General features: G+C 46.1%; 1 protein-coding gene and 1 non-coding gene across 4 annotated transcripts in view; one reads left to right on the forward strand and one right to left on the reverse strand.

Moving 5' to 3' along the window:
* Positions 1 to 6396: 6396 nt before the first annotated feature.
* LOC130345267 (U6 spliceosomal RNA) lies at positions 6397 to 6503 on the reverse strand. The gene has a single exon (XR_008884002.1). It is a non-coding gene; the product is annotated as a U6 spliceosomal RNA (small nuclear RNA).
* Positions 6504 to 6778: 275 nt separating this feature from the next.
* The window catches only part of TMEM259 (transmembrane protein 259), a 35765-nt gene continuing 22263 nt past the window's right edge, over positions 6779 to 20280 (forward strand). For 2 of the 3 annotated variants that reach the window (XM_056517691.1, XM_056517706.1), the window contains exons 1-2: positions 6779 to 6930; positions 7122 to 7330. In XM_056517691.1, coding sequence (XP_056373666.1) covers positions 7133 to 7330 — 198 coding nt within the window. In that variant the 5' untranslated portion in view covers positions 6779 to 6930; positions 7122 to 7132. Of the gene's footprint in view, positions 6935 to 7121; positions 7331 to 20280 lie in introns of all 3 variants that reach the window. The other variant, XM_056517696.1, reaches the window with a different exon arrangement.

Genomic DNA, 20280 nt, shown 5'->3' on the forward strand with positions numbered 1-20280 from the left:
AAGTACTGCCAGAGCCCAGCAAAATGACTTCCAGCAGGCCACAAATGTGCATGTGTCCACTCAAACGGTCAGAAACAGACTCCATGAGGGTGGTATGAGGGCATGACGTCCACAGGTGGGGGTTGTGCTTACAGCCCAACACCGTGCAGGACGTTTGGCATTTGCCTGAGAACACCAAGATTGGCAAATTTGCCAATGGCGCCCTGTGATCTTCAGAGATGAAAGCAGGTTCACACTGAGGACATGTGACAGAGGTGACAGAGTCTGGAGATGTTGTGGAGAGCGTTCTGCTGCCTGCAACATCCACCAGCATGACCTGTTTGGCGGTGGGTCAGTAATGGTGTGGGGTGGCATTTCTTTGGGGGGCTGCACAGCCCTCCATGTGCTTGCCAGAGGTAGCCTGACTGCCATCAGGTACCGAAATGAGATCCTCAGACCTTTGTGAGACCATATGCTGGTGCGATTGGCCCAGGGTTCCTCCTAAGGCAATACAAAGCTAGACCTCATGGGGGACATTTATCAAAGCATTTAGTAGGTTTTATTTTGCTTAAAATTGTCGCAAAAAAGTCGCATGTGTGACTATGCTCTTTTTTCTGCAACTTTTTACATGTTCAGTGTCCTAAGCAAATAATAAAAATCTTGCTTACCAAAGCAAAAAGTGATTTTTGACTTGCAGTGGTCAGAGATTTATCAAGTGCAAAAGTCGCAAAAAAGTCACATTGCATGAAAAAACTTACTAAATTTACTCCAGCTCAGACATGGAGCAGAAAAAGCCACTACCAAGGCAAAAAAAAAAAAGAAAGATTGCTTACGTGAAAGACATTTATCAACAGGCTGAAACCAGCTGATAAACAAGTCGCACATAAGCAAAAAAATTGTAAGAAAAAAATAACTAAAAAAAGGAATACAGAAGCAAACATTCATAAATGTCCCCCCATGTGGCTGGAGTGTGTCAGCAGTTCCTGCAAGAGGAAGGCTTTGATGCTATGGACTGGCCCGCCCGTTCCCCAGACCTGAATCTGATTGAGCACATCTGGGACATCATGTCTCGCTCCATCCACTGTCCAGGAGTTGGTGGATGCTTTAGTCCAAGTCTGGGAGGACATCCCTCAGGAGACCATCCCCCACCTCATCAGGAGCATGTCCAGGCGTTGTAGGGAGGTCATACATGCACGTGGAGGCCACACACACTACTGAGCCTCATTTTGACTTGTTTTAAGGACATTACATCAAAGTTGGATCAGCCTGTAGTGTGGTTTTCCACTTTGATTTTGAGTGTGACTCCATATCCAGACCTCCATGGGTTCATAAATTTGATTTCCATCGATAATTTTTGAGTGATTTTGTTCTCAGCACATTCACCTATGTAAAGCTGAAAGTATTTCATACGATTAGTTCATTCAGATCTAGGATGTGTTATCTTAGTGTTCCCTTTATTTTGAGCAGTGTATATAATTCACTAATGTATGGGCTGCTTAATGTATTGATGTTACTAGCTGAGTACCTGGTGTTACCCGGTTTTTCCTTCCTAATCCTTGTTGGGAAGGAAAATAAACAAAGGAGGAAGCTTTTGACTTCATATCCCGTCCTCATATATTGTTGTCATATCCCAACCAACTATCCCGTCCTCCTATCCCTTCCTCCTATCCCGTCCTCCTATTCTGACCTCCTATCCCGTCCTCCTATGCCATCCTCCTATCTCGACCTCCTATCTCGCCCTCCTATCCCATCCTATCTCGTCCTCCTATCCCGTCCTATCTCGTCCTCCTATCCCGACCTCCTATCCCATCCTCCTTTCCCGTCCTCCTATCTCGACCTCCTATCTTGACCTCCTATCCCGTCCTCCTATCTCGACCTCCTATCTCGTCCTCCTATCCCGTCCTATCCTGTCCTCCTATTTCATCCTCCTATCTCGACCTCCTATCCTGTCCTCCTATTCCGTTCTCATATCTCGACCTCCTATCCCGACCTCCTATCCTGACCTCGTATCCCGACCTCCTATCCCGTCCTCCTATCCTGTCCTCCTATCCTGTCATCCAATCTCGACCTCCTATCTTGACCTCCTATCCCGACCTCTTATCCTGACCTCCTATCCCGTCCTCCTATCCCCTCCTCCTATCCCGACCTCCTATCCCGTCCTCCTATCCCGACCTCCTATCTTGACCTCCTATCCCGACCTGTAATATGTGTACCAGGTATTGAAATATCTCCAGCTGTACGGAAGTTATGTGGGAACATACATTTCCCATTGATTTGCATGGGACTTTAAACAAAAGCCCTGACCCTTACAAATGGGGGTAGTTAAGGGTTAAATTAACTATCCTATATGTTAAGTGGATATATAAGTAACATGTGACCAAGTATTATGGAAATATCTCCAGCCGTTTGGAAGTTATGCAGTAACATATATTTCCCATAGACTTGTATGGGACTTTAAACATAAACCCCGCCCCTGGCAAATGGGGGTGATTAAGGGTTAAATTACCTATCCTATGTTTGTTGTTGACATATAAGTAACAAGTGTGCCAAGTTTCATGTTAATATCTTTAGCCATTTGGACGTGATGCTGGAACATACACACATACATACACACACACACACACACACACATGTTGAGTTATATATATATATATATATATATATATATATATATATATATATATATATATATATATATATATATAGATTATGTGGCCTCAGTAGCCAAGCACTGCTAGCAGGTTTACAGATTTTTGTATCACAGACATTGGGGGAGATTTATCAAAGGATTTAGACTGGTTTTTCTTGTCTAAATTTGTCGCACAGAAAGTCGCAGTCTAAATATTTGTGACTTTTCTGCGACTTTTGCTCTAGAGGATTTTTAGAACATGATGCATTCTAGTCTATTTTAGACTGAAATGCATTGAAAAATGCATTGGTGCTGAATTTATCAAAAGCGACTTTTCAGCGACAAGTCGCATCGGCTGAAAGTCTGTGCGCAGAATTTATCAAGAGCCGTGCGCCCAATAGACCGGCCTAACGCCCTGTAGTTTGGTCTATATTGATGCCGGACATAGACAGCTGTGATAAATCTCCCCCCATTGATAACATATGTTTTCACCTGATACATTTCTAGCCTGTGAAACCAGGGTGCTTTCAGTAGTCTTATAGAGGCACTGTGACTGGCACAATTTAGCTGCAGCATTTGTGTCCCTAGATCTTGGCTCCCTGGTTTAATGACCAGAAATAATTTTAGTCCACTGACCAGCAGTATGAATATGAGTGAAAACATGATTTTGTGGTTATCACTAGAGATGAGCGAACTTACAGTAAATTCGATTCGTCACGAACTTCTCGGCTCGGCAGTTGATGACTTTTCCTGCATAAATTAGTTCAGCTTTCCGGTGCTCCGGTGGGCTGGAAAAGGTGCATACAGTCCTAGGAGGCTCTTTCCTATGAATGCATCCACCTTTTCCAGCCCACCGGAGCACCTGAAGGCTGAACTAATTTAAACAGGAAAAGTCATCAACTGCTGAGCCGAGAAGTTCGTGACGAATCGAATTTACTGTAAGTTCACTCATCTCTAGTTATCACAGCTCGTCCCTTGCAGTGTAATGTATATGAGTTTTTATACAAGCTATTACATGGTAATTTTCATATTGGCCACTAGATGTCAGAAGAACAGGCGCATACTCAAAACTAGTAAACTAAAAGCTGTAAATGTACAGAGATCCCTCAACTTACAATGGCCTCAACATACAATAGTTTCAACATACAATGGTCTTTTCTGGACCATTGTAACTTGAAACCAGACTCAACATACAATGTTATGGACAGTCTAGATCTGTGAAACGTGTCATTGAAGCGACCAATCAGAATGGGCATTCACTTGTAAAACCCCTGTATTACTGAAGCGTATGCACTGACTGATGTCTGGTAGCGCCCCCTACAGTACAGGGAGGTATTACATGTTCTGTACTCTTTGTGCCAGGGTTAGCTGCTCCTTTGGACACCAGGTGAGGGCGACTCCATTACTTTTTTTTAGGACATTGCATGTACTGTACAGGACCCTGAAGAAGCTCCTGTCCTCTACATAGACCAGTGCTTCCCAAGCAGGGTGCCCCCAGCTGTTGCAAAACTACAACTCCCAGCATGCCCAGACCGCCGAAAGACATGTTGGGAGTTAGTTTTGCAACATCTGCAGGGTCACAGTTTGGTCACAGCCCTCCAAATGCTGCAAAACTTCAACTCAAAGCATGCCCAGACTGTCCAGCCATGCTGGGAGTTGTAGTGCTGCAAAATCTGAAGGGCCACATGTTACAGAACTACAACTCCCAGCATGCCTGGACTGTCTGGGCATGCTGGGAGTTGTAGTTTTGCAACATCTGTAAGAGCACAGTTTGGACACCACTACAAAGTGGTCTCCAAACTGTGGGCCTTGCTGGAAGTTGTAGTTTGGCAACTCCTGGAACGCAGCAGTGAAGATCACTTACCACTGATCTTCACAGCTCCGTCCGCCGCTGCCTCCGCCGGTCCCGCGCTGTCTGTCCGGTACCGCCACGGGTCCCGCTGCGATCACTGGCCCCAGGACATGATCGCTGGTCCCGGGACCATCCGCCATCTGTCCGGGCATGCTGGGAGTTGTAGTTTTGCAACAGCTGGAGGCTCCCTGCTTGGGAAACACTGACATAGACCGTGATATACAGCTCCCAGCAGATCTTTCTTACTTTTATATGTAATGATTTGCTTTATCTTTATTAGTTATCTACTTAGTTTTCTTTAATTCTCACTTTTTCCTATTTTTGGATGACATTTTGGTGGCTTCAGAACCAATTGACAGGTTTCCATAGAGTTCTGGTCTCAACATACAATGGTTTCAACATACAATGGTCGTCCTGGAACCAATTAATATTGTAACTTGAGGGACCACTGTACAGTGATGGTGACAGTAAAGGTGCCCATACACAACACATTAGTTTAAAGTTAGTCAAAACAGATCATTTACCCGATTTTTCCGTGATTGTTTTAAGACTGTCGTTGTCTGAAAAAAAGTTGTCAGCATTTTAATCCCATAATTACTAAACCTATACAGAAAAACTGTGGCAGACACAGAAGTGATGCAAACAAAGCTCGATTTTATTGATTAAAATCACACAATATAAAGCAGGAATGGCACCTGACAAAATGGGAAGTCTCTTGAGCCGTAATCTCGATACAGTATATGTAGACATAACGCCAGCCCACTAATGTTTAGAGCCGCATGATAATTCGAAAGTGCTCATTCACAAATAAAGTGCATAAATTACAGGTAATAGCACGGCAGTGAAACACATTACCCACATGTATGAGCAAAAGAGCGCGGCTGAGAGACGTCCACCCCACCTCCGTTTCTAATTTGGTGCGCAAATTTTTCTATAAGTTAGAAAACCCCTTTTAAAGGTTGGTCATTAAAATGCCGTAGGCTTGGCCGCCACCTTTTTTACAGTGGTAGCCTAGATGCCTGGCACAGGTCTTCCATGCCAGGATCTTGGCTATCAGAATTAGAGATGAGCGAACTTACAGTAAATTCGATTCGTCACGAACTTCTCGGCTCGGCAGTTGATGACTTTTCCTGCGTAAATTAGTTCAGCCTTCAGGTGCTCCGGTGGGCTGGAAAAGGTGGATGCATTCCTAGGAAAGAGTCTCCTAGGACTGTATCCACCTTTTCCAGCCAACCGGAGCATCGGAAAGCTGAACTAATTTATGCAGGAAAAGTCATCAACTGCCAAGCGGAGAAGTTCGTGACGAATCGAATTTACTGTAAGTTCGCTCATCTCTAATCAGAATGACAGCTGCCCCCCCCCCCCCCCTGCGCTAACCGCCAGGACCTGAGAAACTGGCAGTTTAACCCATTACATCCGTGTAATGGATCTTTGGGGCTTTGTAATACCAGTGGCAGCCCGACAACATGGTTGCTGGGTGCCAATGGATTTCTAAGGCTGGGTTCACACCACGTTTTCTTAAATACGGTTCCCGTATACGGTTTGGAGGAGGGGGCGGGGCTTAATCGCAGCGCCCGCACTCAGCCGTATTCGGGAACCGTATTTAATGCAAGTCTATGAGCCGACTGGAGTGAACCGCAACCTCTGGTCGGCTTCGTTTTCGGCCGTATGCGGTTTACCGACCGCAGGCAAAAACGTGGTCGACCCTTTGGCTCTCCGGGCATGCTAGGAGTTGTAGTTTTCCAACCGCCTGAGGCATACTGGTCAGGAAACACTGCCCTTGCAATCTATATGTAACCTTTTTGTGGGTGTATATATTTTGATAACTATTGTTCTATTGATATTTTTTAGATGAACACTTTGTATTCAGTCCACACTATAATATTACAATATGGAGCACTGGTGATAAAGAAACAAAGATAATGCAATAAAGAAGCAAAATATGGAACGCTTCACGAATTTGCGTGTCATCCTTGCGCAGGGGCCATGCTAATCTTCTCTGTATCGTTCCAATTTTAGTATATGTGCTGCCGAAGCGAGCACAAACCAATAGGTGGCGCACTAGGTATATATGGTCCTTTCGATGGTATAAGTTTAGATTAGGGCGAGTAACTCAAGTTACATCTTTACACTTTACGCGGTGTATTCCCACAGACTATATACTACCCATGCTCTTCTTATAAACACTTCGCTTCTGCCATTGTTTCTGACAACGAATTCAAGATAACCACTTTGTGCACAATGCATTGTGGACGGCGTAACTTCTTATCATATTAGCATAGCGCCGCCTACTTTCCCATACTGCTTCGCACATTCTCTTTCACGGTCACCGCAATGGCCGAGGCCACAGGAAGCGGAAGAGAGACCGGAAGTTGGTGATAATTAGAGACCGTACGACCCCGTTAGCTCCAAGGGTCCCCTCCCCACAGGTATAGGGGCAAGAGCGGGGTTCCACCGCGCAGAAGCACTGGTAGGTATGCACGGGGACGCCGGGTGGATGCGGCAGGGGCTGTGCTGGATGTCCCGCAGTGTATACACAGTGCTGCTGGCTGCTGTGTAGTTATGTGGAGGGGCTATAGGATAGCATTCACCTTAGTACTGTATGGGCCAGTACCTACTGACTGTATCCATCTGCTGACATGTCCTTGTTTCTTTTCTAAGGAGCTGTCAAGATGTCTGAGAACCAGGGGAACATTCCTATTAATAACACTAATGGAAACCGGGTTCGGACCCCCAACCTCAACCAGAACCCCCTGATCAATGTGCGGGATCGCCTCTTCCATGCCCTATTCTTTAAGATGGCAGTCACCTATGCCCGTCTCTTCCCGCCGTCATTCCGCAGGATATTTGAGTTCTTTGTTCTTCTTAAGGTATTTATTCACCAGAGCCCTAGGCATGTCAGCATAGCGTGTGTGTGTGTGTGTGTGTATATATATGTATATATAGAGGCATGTGTATGGATTTATGCTATCTGTAGTGTACCTCCTAATATGTTCTAATTACTACCTACCCTGGAAACCTGCAGGTACCCATAGCTGCCTTAAAGTGGTACTCCGTCCCTAAGACATCTTATCCCCTATCCAAAAGATAGGGGGATAAGATGTCTGATTGCGGGGGTCCTGCGATCAGGGACCCCCGTGATCAGACATCTTACCCCCTATCCTTTGGATAGGGGATAAGATGTCTTAGTGCCGGAGTACCCCTTTAAAGGGCTACTTCCATCTCAATAAACAGTTATTATTGGGGGGCACGTCAAGGCAAACACTTTAGCATATATCTCCTGATATTCCTGCTCTTTTCCTACCCTTGTTGACAGCTCATTGCCTAGATCAGGCATAGACAACCTTAGGCACTGCAGATGTTTTGGGCTACATCTCTCTTGATGCTTTGGTAGCATTTTGGCAGTAGGAGCATCATGGGAGATCTGCAGTGCAGAAGGTTGCCTATGCCTGTCCTAGGTTATAGACCACAAATCCACTGTAGAAGAGTATCTATCTATAGGCACAGAGGAACAGCAGCACGCCAGTTAGCGTGAAAAATTTGGCTTTTTCACCAAACATCAGAGCGACGTTTCGGCCGTCTCTCTCAGGCATTGTTAAGCCCTTGGCCGAGACGTCGCTCTGATGCTTGGTGAATAAAATGCCACATTTTAATGCTAATTGGAGTGCTGCTGTTCCTCTGTCCATATGTATTTGTGGGACTTCTCAACTTAAGTCTATACACAGCTAGCACCTTTTTTACTATACCTGAGTGCTGCCCAGATTTTCTGCTATTTTATCTATCTATGTATATCTATCTATCCTCTTCTAGAGTGGAGTGGTGGTCTGTAATTTGGGTAACAAGCTGGAAAAATGAAGCAGAAATATCTGAAAAAGGAGGCAGTGTGCAAGTTTAAAGGGGGACTCCGGCCCTAAGACATCTTATCCCCTATCCAAAGCATAGGGGATAAGATGCCTGATCGCGGGGGTCCCGCTGCTGGTTTTGCTAGACTGGAAACTCGCCAGTGTCTGCCTTATAGGACCTGGAGATATGGAGTGTCCATTCGCTAAGGCTTGGTGTCACACATGGCGGGTTTTCATTCTGCTGAATCCACTTCTGGCTTTGGTTCAAATACTGCAGTGGTAGTTATCCCAAATACTGCTGTGTGTGTGACACCAGCCTAATAGGAAATGTAAAAAGCCGCAGTGGAGTGTCATTCAAAGACTACAGGGGGCAGGTGCCAGTTGTGATAGAGTGCAGGCAAAACCACACAGCATCCTGTAGCTATGGTTTCACATGCATGCAACCATCAGTTTTATGTTTATTTATCCACCCATTTAAAGGGGAACTCTAGTGGAAACAAGTAAACAATTGGTTTCAAATCAACTGGTGCCTGAAAATTAAACAGAGATTTGTAAATTTCTTCTATTAAAAAATCTTAATCCTTCCAGTACTTATTAGCTGTTATATGAAACAGAAATTTGTCAATTTCTTTTGTCTGAAAACATTGCTCTCTGCTGACACCTCTGTCCTTGTCAGTAAATGACCAGATTAGAATAATATCCCCATAGAAAGCATTTCCTGCTCTGGACAGTTCCTGATACGGACCGAGGTGTCAGCAGAGAGCACTGTGGTCAGACAGAAAATAACTTCACAAATTTCACTGTAGTATACAGCAGCTGATAAGTACTAGAAGGGTTAAGATTTTTAAATAGAAGTGATTTAAATCTGTTTAACTTTCTTGCACCAGTTTATTTGAAAACATTTTTTTTGCCACCGGAGTTCCCCTTAAATTTTTATCCATGCAGGAAAAAAAAACAAGTAATGTCACTTTTCCACATGGTTCTGTACGGAAGATCCCTTTTAGAGATGAGCGACGTTACAGTAATTCGATTCATCACAAACTTCTCGGCTCGGCGGTTGCTGACTTAGCCTGCATAAATCAGTTCAGCTTTCAGGTGCTCCCGTGGGCTGGAAAAGGTGGATACAGTCCTAGGAGAGAGTCTCCAGCCCACCGGAGCACCTGAAAGCTGAACTCATTTATGCAGGCTAAAGTCCGCATTTATATTGTATAAGTTCTTTGCAGTTTAATTACTGAGTGAGACTTGTCCTTGTTTCCCACCCTTAAAGGAAAACTGTCAGATAGTTTCTCCCGCACTATCCACAGTACTGGTGGATAGTGCGGGAGACGCTGATTAAAACGAGCCCTACCTTACCTGGATCCGCCCGCCGTTCGCCCGCAATTGTAGTTTTATTCTATGTGTATATTTTGCTATAACTGGCACGGGCGGGGCTTCTGCAGGTTAACTGGCACTGACGTCAGCGCCGCTTATGAATATTCATCCCCCCTCCCTCCAATTTGGAGCTGCGAAGAGAGAGAGAGAGCTGGAGGGAGGGGGGATGAATATTCATAAGTGGCGCTGACGTCCATGCCAGTTTACCTGCAGAAGCCCCGCCCATGCCAATTACAGTAAGATATGCACATAGAATAAAAGTACAATTGCGGGCAAACGGCTGGGCGGATCCGGGTAAGGTAGGGCTCGTTTTAATCAGCGTCTCCTGCACTATCCAACAGTACTGTGGATAGTGCGGGAGAAAATGACAGTTTTCCTTTTAAAGGTAAAAATCTCCAGGTCATAAGAGGTGCCTGGCACCATGGTGGAAGTTAGGCCATGTTCACACAGCTGATTCCGTGCGAAGTGTCCGTCTAGAAAACATGGGGGGGGGGGACGACATTCTGCAAATTTGGTCCACATGCCAGGAGTGGGCTGTGCACATCTATGTCCCTCCTGCTGAGGGAGGTGCGAGGAGGGAGCTGTGTACGAGAGCGGGGCTGAAGGTGCGAAGAGGGAGTTGAGGGAGGTGCAGAGTTGCATCCTACTTAGCTCTGCCTTCCCCTCCCCTTGCTGTATCTTCGGCAATCTCTGAACAGCTGAGGGGAGTAGCGAGCGCAGAATTGCATAGGACACAGTTCTGCGCCTCACACCGGAATAAGGATTCCCACGGCAGATGTTTCTGCTGTGTGCACAGTGCAGCAGAATCCTAATGAAATCAATGGGACTCTTATGCAGCGGAATATTCCTGCGGAATTCCGCCTGGAAACTCATCATGTGAATATAGCCTTACCAAGAAATCCATTACAAGATCCACACATCTAACATGAAGACCTGGTTGTGAATTTCAGCCTTTTCTTTGCATTTGCTGTGGATCTGAAAGCAGCATGTCCCTCGTGTCTATTCTGGTTTAATTTCTGCTGCATGTGAATGGGGTCCAAAAATCTGTTTGCATGCACTGAATTATGTTTTGCTACAGAATTTGTACCAAATATTTCCTGAAAATCTGAGTATGGCGATAAAGGTACAATGATCAGCATTTCTCGGTCGCTCTACATTGGGGGACACAGACCATGGGTATATGCTCTTGCCACTAGGAGGTGCTGACACTATGAAAAAGTCGGCTCCTCCCTGGCAGGATATACCCGCCCACTGGAAGTGAGGTAATCAGTTTTTAGCTAGTGTCAGTAGGAGGCAGAACACAGGTCTGGTGCTCTCCAGACCTGTTTTTTTTTATTTTTTTCTAGTAAGGGCTGTTTAGCTAGTTTTTTTTTTTTTCTCCCTTTTTGTTTCCCATTTTCAGGTGGGGGTTCAGGAGCATGGCGCTACCTGTTCCCACATATGCGACAAAGGGGCACAGACATAGAGTATATACTGTTAACCCCTTATCACCAACGGCCAGCGCCTGGAGGTTGTACCTTGAGTCCGGGTCCCTCACTGCCCCTGCTCGCCCTGCTATCTTAGCTTAGTATGATGCAGCATGGCTGTAAGCTGGTTGAAGCCGTCTGGGTGAGTATAATAAGACCACGGGTGAGTATATGAAGACCGTGGGTGAGTATATCATCCCCTCCTCCGCCCCCACCTGTTGCATACTATGGACCCATACCAGTAAGCCAGACAGTGGTCTGCGTGGTTCCTCTGCCACCTGTCATTTCTCACATGCCTGATGTCTCTGCGGCTGGAGTTCCAGTACCCCACCACCAGTGCGCGGTGTCTGTAGAAGTGCTCTGACGTATCTTATGGACCCTATACAGGGCGCTGGGGGATACCATCCATGGCTCCTCAGCCTCCCACGATCTCCCAGGGTGGTGGTGATTCTATCCATGTCTCCTAGGCCTCCCCATCCTCCCATCTGCGACCAAGGGGGCACAGTGATGGGTGATATGACTGTTGTTCCTTTTTTGCCAGCACTTGGAGGTGTACTCGTTCAGCCAGACTGTTGTCTGCACGGTTTATGACGCAGTTGGTCTCCCATCCCTGGGCTGCTGTGTGCCTGGTTGGGGTTTCCAGCACCTCACTGCTGGTGGAAGAAATCTGGAAGAGGGTCCCTTGCAGGTACATGGGACTGATATCAGTCAGTCATACTTTCTTCTGCTTGGGGGCCGCCCATCAGATCGGTCGCACTCCAGTACCCCACTTTCAGTGGGAGGGTTTGCAGAAGTGCCTTCCAGTCAATCAGGCTGTGGTCTGCGTGGTTTACTACTATGTCGGGTCACCTACCATACACTTCCCACACCTTGGCAGAAGTTCAGGTATCCCGCTGCCGATGTGTAGTTCTGAGCGAGGGACCCCATGTTGCTCCATGGGCCTTTCACATTGCACCACGCAGTGGTTCGCAGGGTTACCTACTTTCACAGGTCCCTCTCTACATGCTATCACGGATAAGGGCTGGTAAACCTCTTTCAGTGTGTAGTTCCGAGGACTGGACTGGTGTGTCCACAGACCCTATGCCAAATAACCAGAGTGTGTGCATGGTTTTTTCATCCACCAGGTCACCTTCCCCATTCCTGCCGCACCAGCGGCAGACGTCCGGTGACTCACTTTCAGTGGGAAGTTGCAAAGAAGTGGCTCTGTGGATTCATTGGACCTTTCTACTGGGAAGTCAGACTGTGTCTGCATATTTCCTGCACCTCCTTTGTCCTTCATCTCTTTAGTCTGCAATTGGAGTTCTTGTGTGTAGTGCCATTAAGAGATGGGGTGTGGGTGTTTCCTGCAGGTTCTATGGCCCTCGCAGCAGCAGCAGAACTCTTGGTTCCCCTTCTAACAGCGTTACGTTAGTCTTCTCAGAGCATGGTTGTGGCACGTCGTTGGGTGCTGATACTAGTTTCCATGCTTCCGGACATTTGGATGTCTGTGGTTCTTTTCGTGGTAGCAGTCTTGGTACCCCTCTACTATCCTGAGGTACCCATGTCTGTGTCCCTACATGTGCTCTGGACACCCTGCTCCTGTAGAGCCTTCCTCCTTTTCAGTGGGGTGTACCTCAGGCCTTCCTATGTAATTATTTCCACAGGTCTGCAGAGGTTAAGCACCTCTGTACGGTCATGGGGCCTGCTGGGGCGATGCCCTGTTCTGCAGCCCTCCCCAATGCCTCCAGATATCTTCCTGGGTTCCTGTACGGGGTCGCTCAGCCACCTGCTCTGTTGCCTTATTCATCGGCCAGGATGGCTCCGTGGCCGCACCATCTGCCCCCCCCCCCTTTTTTTCCCCCCCAGGGTCCAGGTTTCCTCCCAATACTGTAGGTTGCTATGTGTGCTTCTTACTTGCATTCATAGTTTTGTCTTTGTATCTCCCAGCTCCAGTGTCCAGGATTCAAATCCTTCTGGGGATGCAACATGGCTCCTCCGTGCCTTGGTGTGTTTTCGCAGGGTCCCTGGGGACTTCGTCCACCCAGTGCTTTGATCTTACTGTAGGGTGGCATTTCCTTGCTCCTACAGTACATGGCACTCTTGGGAAATTCCCTTCCACAGGGGTACTAGGATCAGGAAGCTCGGCACAGTCAGTGCCTGAGTTTCGTCTCCACCTCCCCTTGTCTTTCCCTTCCACTAGGGGGACTATTTCACTGAGCACTTTCTTGTGCCAAGATGGAGCCATCTCCCACTTCCCCCTACATGGTGGGGTACCTTGCTTGGCCTTTGTTTATTTGCAGGGAGCAATCGGAAGTGCTTTTTGCCAGCTCTGCTTGTGTGCTTACTGCTCACTATTGCAGCCTGGCTCCCCTCCTGTTTCTGGTTGTCTACTGCTGCTCATGCAGCTTGGGCATTTTCCTCTGTAGGAGGGGTTTAAGCAATTATGTATATTTCAGAGACAGCCAGTCTGCCATTGCTGTCTTCCTTCCTTGGCCCAATATCTGGGAATGGTGTGCTCATCTTTCTCTTTGTCAGTGTCGGTGGCACTACACTGCCACCCCGATCTTTCGGAGTATCCCTCTTGTGCCCAGAGCCTGGGAATCCCAGCTGGGTTCCCTTTTGCTTTTCCCTCCGTTCCCGTCCTGACGAGACGTTGCTGGGAGTGCTCTGGTTCGCTCCGACCGCTGGGTCCAAGACCAATTAATCCTTTTGGGGTCTCTCCTAGAGTGCTGTGGTGTACCTTTTTTTTTATTTTTTTTTTTTTTATTTCTGGGTCGGTCCTCGTGGTCCTTCGGGCCTTTGTGAGAATTGCAGTCTTGGGCACGTGTAGTGCCCCTGCCCAGGCTTCTCCGCCATCCCATTTGTGGGGTGGTCTTTCTGTACCGCTCTTCTTCTTGTACCGACATAGCAGTATGTCTCCCAGGGCGTTTCGCGGTTGTTGGGTTTGCTCCCCCTACAGTGACTCGAGAGTCTCCAGTTCCATGTTGCTGTTTCCAGGTTACTCCTTACTTTCCGTTTCCTCCTTCGGGGTCCATTTACTCCAGGGTTGGATGGCAAGCCTGTCTACTTGTTTCTTCAAGCCGGGCCATTTTTCGGCTGCTGCGTGGCTGTGGTTCTTCCCGCTGTTCAGCCTGTGTGGTGTCCTCTGTCCACTCTTCTCCCTGGGTGCTCACACTGTGCTCCTTGGTTTTTGGCGCCAGCAGCTTTTTGGTTCGAATCTTCTGCACCATGCCTCTCCGGAGATGCTCCCGTCTCTTTTCCAGAAGTTTCTTCTCTTCATCTTGACTGAAACCAATAGGAAATGTGAATAGGAGATACCACCTTTTATGTAGGTGAGGTGATTTTCTAAAACTAAATTTTCACCGTTTTTTTTTTTTTTTTTCAGATTCCTTACCAGATGGGCCATAGACATGTCAGTTAAAGGACAGTTAGTGGTGTTTTGGTGGAAGGCAGGTTTAATGTCGTGGGAAGAGATATATAGCTGGGTGTGATTGGCGTAAAATGGTACTAAAAACCAAATCTGCATTTAGTTCGTCCAATAGGGAGTGCGTAGAGAGAAAGGGGAGAAGACGTAAGAGTGATCCCTGAGGAACCCCTACAGCTAAGGGAATAGTAAAGCTATAGAGTCACACTATGAAATTTGATTGGAATTCCAATCCGAAACTGGAGGTGCAGTAGAACAACATCGCTTGCATGAGATTCTGCTGCACAGTGCACACTATGGAATTTTAGTGGTTTAGGTCTTGTCCATTCATTAGGCGAAATCCACTCTGCAGACATTGCCATCTTTGGGGACAGCAATGTCCATGCAGCCCTAACGCTGACAGATTTTTGGGGGTAGGGGAATGAAGTTAATAACTTACGCTGCCCAGTTCAGTGTGGAAAAAAAATCCTATATTTACTTTTCTCACTCCACAGCCATCACCGGCTGAAGGAGCCTGGTCCTACAGCTCTTCCTGGTGCTGGCACATAAAATTTAGTTTGTTTCCCTGGAGCTGCCATGACAACAGATCGTGTCACTGCGATCTGACTACTGAACCAATGATGCAGCCTTTAACTCTTTACATGCTGCAGTCAGCTTTGACAGTGGCATCTTGAGGAATATACAGTTGGCCTCAAATTGCTCCAGAGTCCTTAAGTGCTACAGTGACATACAGTTATGTGATAGTGGGTAAAGGGGTTAACATACAGTATGGAAATCCTGTTATTCCATTTGCCACTGCATATAGTGATATTGTGCTAAAATATTGATGCGTCATAAAACCCTAGTATAACAGCTGGGCGGTGCCAGTTTGGGTGTGTTCCTGCAAATTTCTTGAAGTAGTAACAGCAAAACCATACAATGCAGAGCAATAGGAAAAAATGCTCCACAATTGTTATTTAATGGGTAATAAACATATTTATTAAAACAGGTCAGGAGAGGCCACAGGTCCTCTGTAAATAGCAAAAAGAATACGCTTAGGTTGCATTCACATCTCTTTTTTGCAATACGGTTCCCGTATCCGGTTTCAGTGTAAACACCGTATGGAACCATATTGCAAACCGTATGTATAGATGTGTCATTGAAAACCGTATATCAAACGTAGCATCCGGTTGTGTATGTTCTGCATAATTTACGGTTTTATCCGGTTTCGTAGTCTACTACGGTTTTCTGTCCGGGTGAAAAACCGGATACAACCCGTATATGTTTTAATCCGGTTTTGCAGTTTGCACATGCGCAGGGCATGCTGAAAGTTCTTCCCACAAATAGAACAAGAAGAACTTTATTTAATTAAGGACAAACATAAAACCGTATCTTTATTTTTTAAACTTATTAAACCGTATGCTATCGGACATCCATTATCAAACCGTATACAGTTTAAAACTGTACAGAGGTATATGCGATTCGGTCTGGTTTTGAGACATACCGTATTTATCGGCGTATAACACGCACTGGCGTATAACACGCACCCCCATTTTAATGGGGAAATTTAAGTAAAAAAAAAAAAAAAAAAAAAAATACATATAAGATAAATGACAGACTAAATGCCATATCATCCCTCTAACTTTGATTTTGCCTGAACTTCAGTTTGGTCCCCCCTTCCAGTGCCACATCATATCTCCCCTTTTATCAACCCGTGTGCCACATTTACACCCCCCCCCCCCCCCTTACCCTCTCATCATTCCCCACTGTCTTATCATTCCCCTTTCCCTCCGTTTTTGATATATATATTTTTCCCATCTTCCTTACTTAGCCGCGCTCGGCAGGCCAGGTCCGGTGTCTGGTCTTGCGGGCTGCGGTCAGTGAAGCTGGATGAGTGACGTACTCTGCCGGCTGCACAGCGTCTGGGACGTCACTCATCATTCGCTGCATCCGCCGCTGGTCAGTGTGGTCGCCGCTGGCAGCCCAACCGCAGCCACCTTAGAATAGTCACAGCGGCAGCAGCATTGAATGAGGGACATCCCTGATCTTGTGCAGCGGAGCTAGCAGAGGACATCACTCATCCGGCTTCACTGACCGCAGCCAACACCGGACCTGGCCTGGCGAGCTCGGCACGGTAACGAAGATGAAAAAAAAACAATACAATAAAAAGCAGAGGGGAAAAGAAGGAAAATGTAAAAAAAACAAAGGGGGAACCGCGCGCTGGTCACTGATTTAAAGTGGCCGCGGCCAGGCTGCTAATCCTTAACAAGCAGCCGCTGCTGCGGCCACTTTGAATCAGTGACAAAAAGATTTATCGGTGTATAACACGCAGGCAGACTTTTTGCCTTGAATTAGTGTTTTAAAAGTGCATGTTATATGCCGATAAATACGGTACGTTTTTTTTTACAAAAAAACTGATACGGGAACCGTATTGCAAAAACGAGATGTGAATGCAGCCTTATGAATAGAACTATGCAACACTTGGCATGACACACTGAAACAACATTGCTAGACTGAGACACTTACACTCTAAATGTGGCCACTACACCTTTAATAGCTGTCAGCTAAAGTTCTATTCTTCCCATCATCCCTATTCAAATGCATGCTTAGCTGAACCATGCATGTGTTCTCAATGGGGAGAGGGGAATAAGCTGTTGCCAAACACCTGTTGAAGTTGGTCCTACTTCCTCCCCCAACATCAGATAGCAGCTAGCATGTCTACATGACTGCTGAGGTTTTGGTTGGCTGCAGCTGTCACATGGATAGCAGCAAAGCATTAGCACTGGAGCGGCAGAGGTATTTTTTTCTTTAATGCATATTACTATACACTGAGCACAAAACACATATTTTTAAATGTATGCACTGGGTAACCCAAGAGATAAAACCTTATTCAATAACAAGCTGCTCAAATGCATAAAAGGCAAAAAAATATCAACAAAGCAGGGTAAATCCTGACTCAAACATCAAGCAAAACGTACCAGGGCCAAATCTGTCATGCAACTTTCTGTAGATAGAGCTAATGTTCTTCATGATTACAAACTGTAAGGGCCCTATAACATGGGTATTTATTGACCAAAAAGTCCCAGTCAACAAAAGCGGGACCTGAGGTCAACAATGAGGGAAGTAAAGGAGTGCACAAACAACCCAGTGACCACCGATGCAGCCCTGCCCCCACAATAATTAAATGGGCACTGTCAAATTTGAAAACGTTATATGTTGTACATCTAGGCAAAACACTAACCTTTCTAATATACTTCATAAGGAAAGATTATTTATAGGAATCATGAAAACGCCCCATACCATCCAGAACACAATCCTGTCTGACTGCAGCATCATCATCTTTGTCCAGCTGAAGCACAGGCATGAACAAAATCCAGTAAGTGCTCACTCCTGTCCTATCAAGCTGCAGCAGAAATGAGGGGGTAATTTCTGCAGGGAGCAGGCTGCAGTGATTGGATGAAGAGACCCAGCACTCTGAGAAAGCAAAGTCCTGCAGAGTGAGGGATACGCCCCTTCCAGAGCACAGAATGACAAAGCAAGTGAGCAACAGAAGGTATTTGCGAGAGAAATATAGGTGCTAGACACATACATAAATTATATGTACATGACCAAGATTAGGTACTGAATAAAAAAAATAACTTCTGGATAGGACAGGTAACTAAGTTATGCAACAGCCTCATTAAAGGGATATTTTCTTCTCATAATTTCGCTTTCCTAGTCCCCTTCAGCCTGTTTGTAGTCACCAGAGGTGGTCAGGAAGCTGAAAGTAGCCGACGCAATGAAGTTATGCATTGGATCCATCCCCAGTAAATCTGTAGCCAGTTCATACTCGCGCTGGCTATAAATTCTAAGTTGATAGCGTAATAGTAATTGCCTCCTCTTGACATGCGTGCTCCTGCTTCACTGTTTTAATGCATAACAGCATAGGGAGAAAGAGGACTGTGTGCAATGTACAGATCCCTGACAAGGAACGAATAGAAAGTTTCAGGGCACAAAACAGCTATATCCCAGTAAGGATCAGGACACATATTAGGGCTCACTTTCATCATATGTAAGTAGGGAATAAAATGTGTTAAATAATTTTGGGCAACATTACTGGATGAATGCTTTAACCGCACACCAGAAGAACCAACACAGAACATATTCATGAAACAAGCAGGTTATAACGAGAGAATTACAGAGAAAGACAATGTCACACCATAATTATTCTGCTGGGAATCCCTCCGCCTCCCTAGTGAATACCTTACCTCGCTGTTTGCTAAGCAGCGGCCAAATACGTTCAGAGATTACTTAGCAAAGTGGGCCCAGGATTGTGGGTGACGTATGAAGATTTCCAGAGAGTTGCTCTAGAGCAGTCCAAGGAAGCAAAGGGCCACTGCTCAGAGGAAAAGGAATGGGACATGGCATCTAGAAGAGGACGCCACACTCCCATGGCTGAGATTACCTCTTTTTTCTCTTGGCACTCCACATTCTTTTGGAGGAATATTTTTTTATAACATCCATATGTGTCATAACAGGGTTGGCGAACCCAGGTGAATTCACGTTTGAGCAAATACATTTTATTGGGAAGTAGTTGTGCAATTTTCTAATATACTTTGGGAGAGATTTATCAAAACCTGTGCAGAAGAAAAGTTGACCAGTTGCCCATAGAAACCAAATTGTTTCTTTATTTCTTTATTTTTTAAAGACCTCTGCAACATTAAAAGAAGCGATCTGTTTGTTAAGGGCAGCTGGCCAACTTTCCCTCTGCTCAGGTTTGATCTCCCTTTTGTGTGTCAAATTTAAACCATTTTCAAGATTTATGCTTGCGGTCATTGAATGGGAACCATTGTTAAAGATGAACATTTGTTTGATCTTGTTCATATGGGGATAAGATTCATTATAAAAGAGAAAAAGGAGTTTTTTTTTGTACTCACCGTAAAATCTCTCTCTCCTAGCCTTCATTGGGGGACACAGAGACCATGGGTATATGCTCTTGCCACTAGGAGGCGCTGACACTAGGGAAAAAAAAGTGTCCAGGCTTATCCTCCCTGGCATGATATACCCGCCCACTGGAGGTGAGGTAATCAGTTTTTTTGTCACAAAGCAGTAGGAGAAACAAACCGAGACAAGTCCGAAGTCCCCCAATGAAGGCTATGAGAAAGAGAGTGAGTACAAAAAATCTTTTTCTCGGTCGCTCTTCATTGGGGGGCACAGACTATGGGACGTACCAAAGCAGTCCCTGGGGTGGGAAGAACAACACCAGAGGAAGGGAGTCAGTCCGGAGACTGAACCCCAGCCGGCCGTAAGACTCACGGACGAGACCCTGGGCTAAAAAGGCAACCAAGGCCTGGAACTGAGCATCTGGCAGTTCCCACTGTCCATGGTGATGGACTAGGATGCTAAGGAAGGGACTGTCCTTAGAAAAGACTCTAAACCAACAGGCACAGAGAGACAAGAAGGGGCGATGCAGAGACCTGATGGGCTGAACCAACCTGGAACCTCCTTCAGCTCTTCCTGGCGTTTTCTCGCCAGGTTCTCTGGTTTCACTTGGTCCTCTGTATGGGGTTCTTTTGTTGCTCCCTTTTCCTTTTTTATTCCCAACCGGGCTCTCCCTCTGTCTGGTTCTGTGCTGCTTGGACTTGGTTTCGTACCTCCTTCCAGGTTGGTTCAGCCCATCAGGTCTCTGCATCGCCCCTTCTTGTCTCTGTGGCCTGTTGGTTTAGAGTCTTTTCTAAGGACAGTCCCTTCCTTAGTATCCTAGTCCTTCACCATGGACA

This window comes from Hyla sarda, chromosome 1 (genome assembly GCF_029499605.1).
Source record: "Hyla sarda isolate aHylSar1 chromosome 1, aHylSar1.hap1, whole genome shotgun sequence".
In the NCBI taxonomy this organism is placed as follows: domain Eukaryota; kingdom Metazoa; phylum Chordata; class Amphibia; order Anura; family Hylidae; genus Hyla; species Hyla sarda.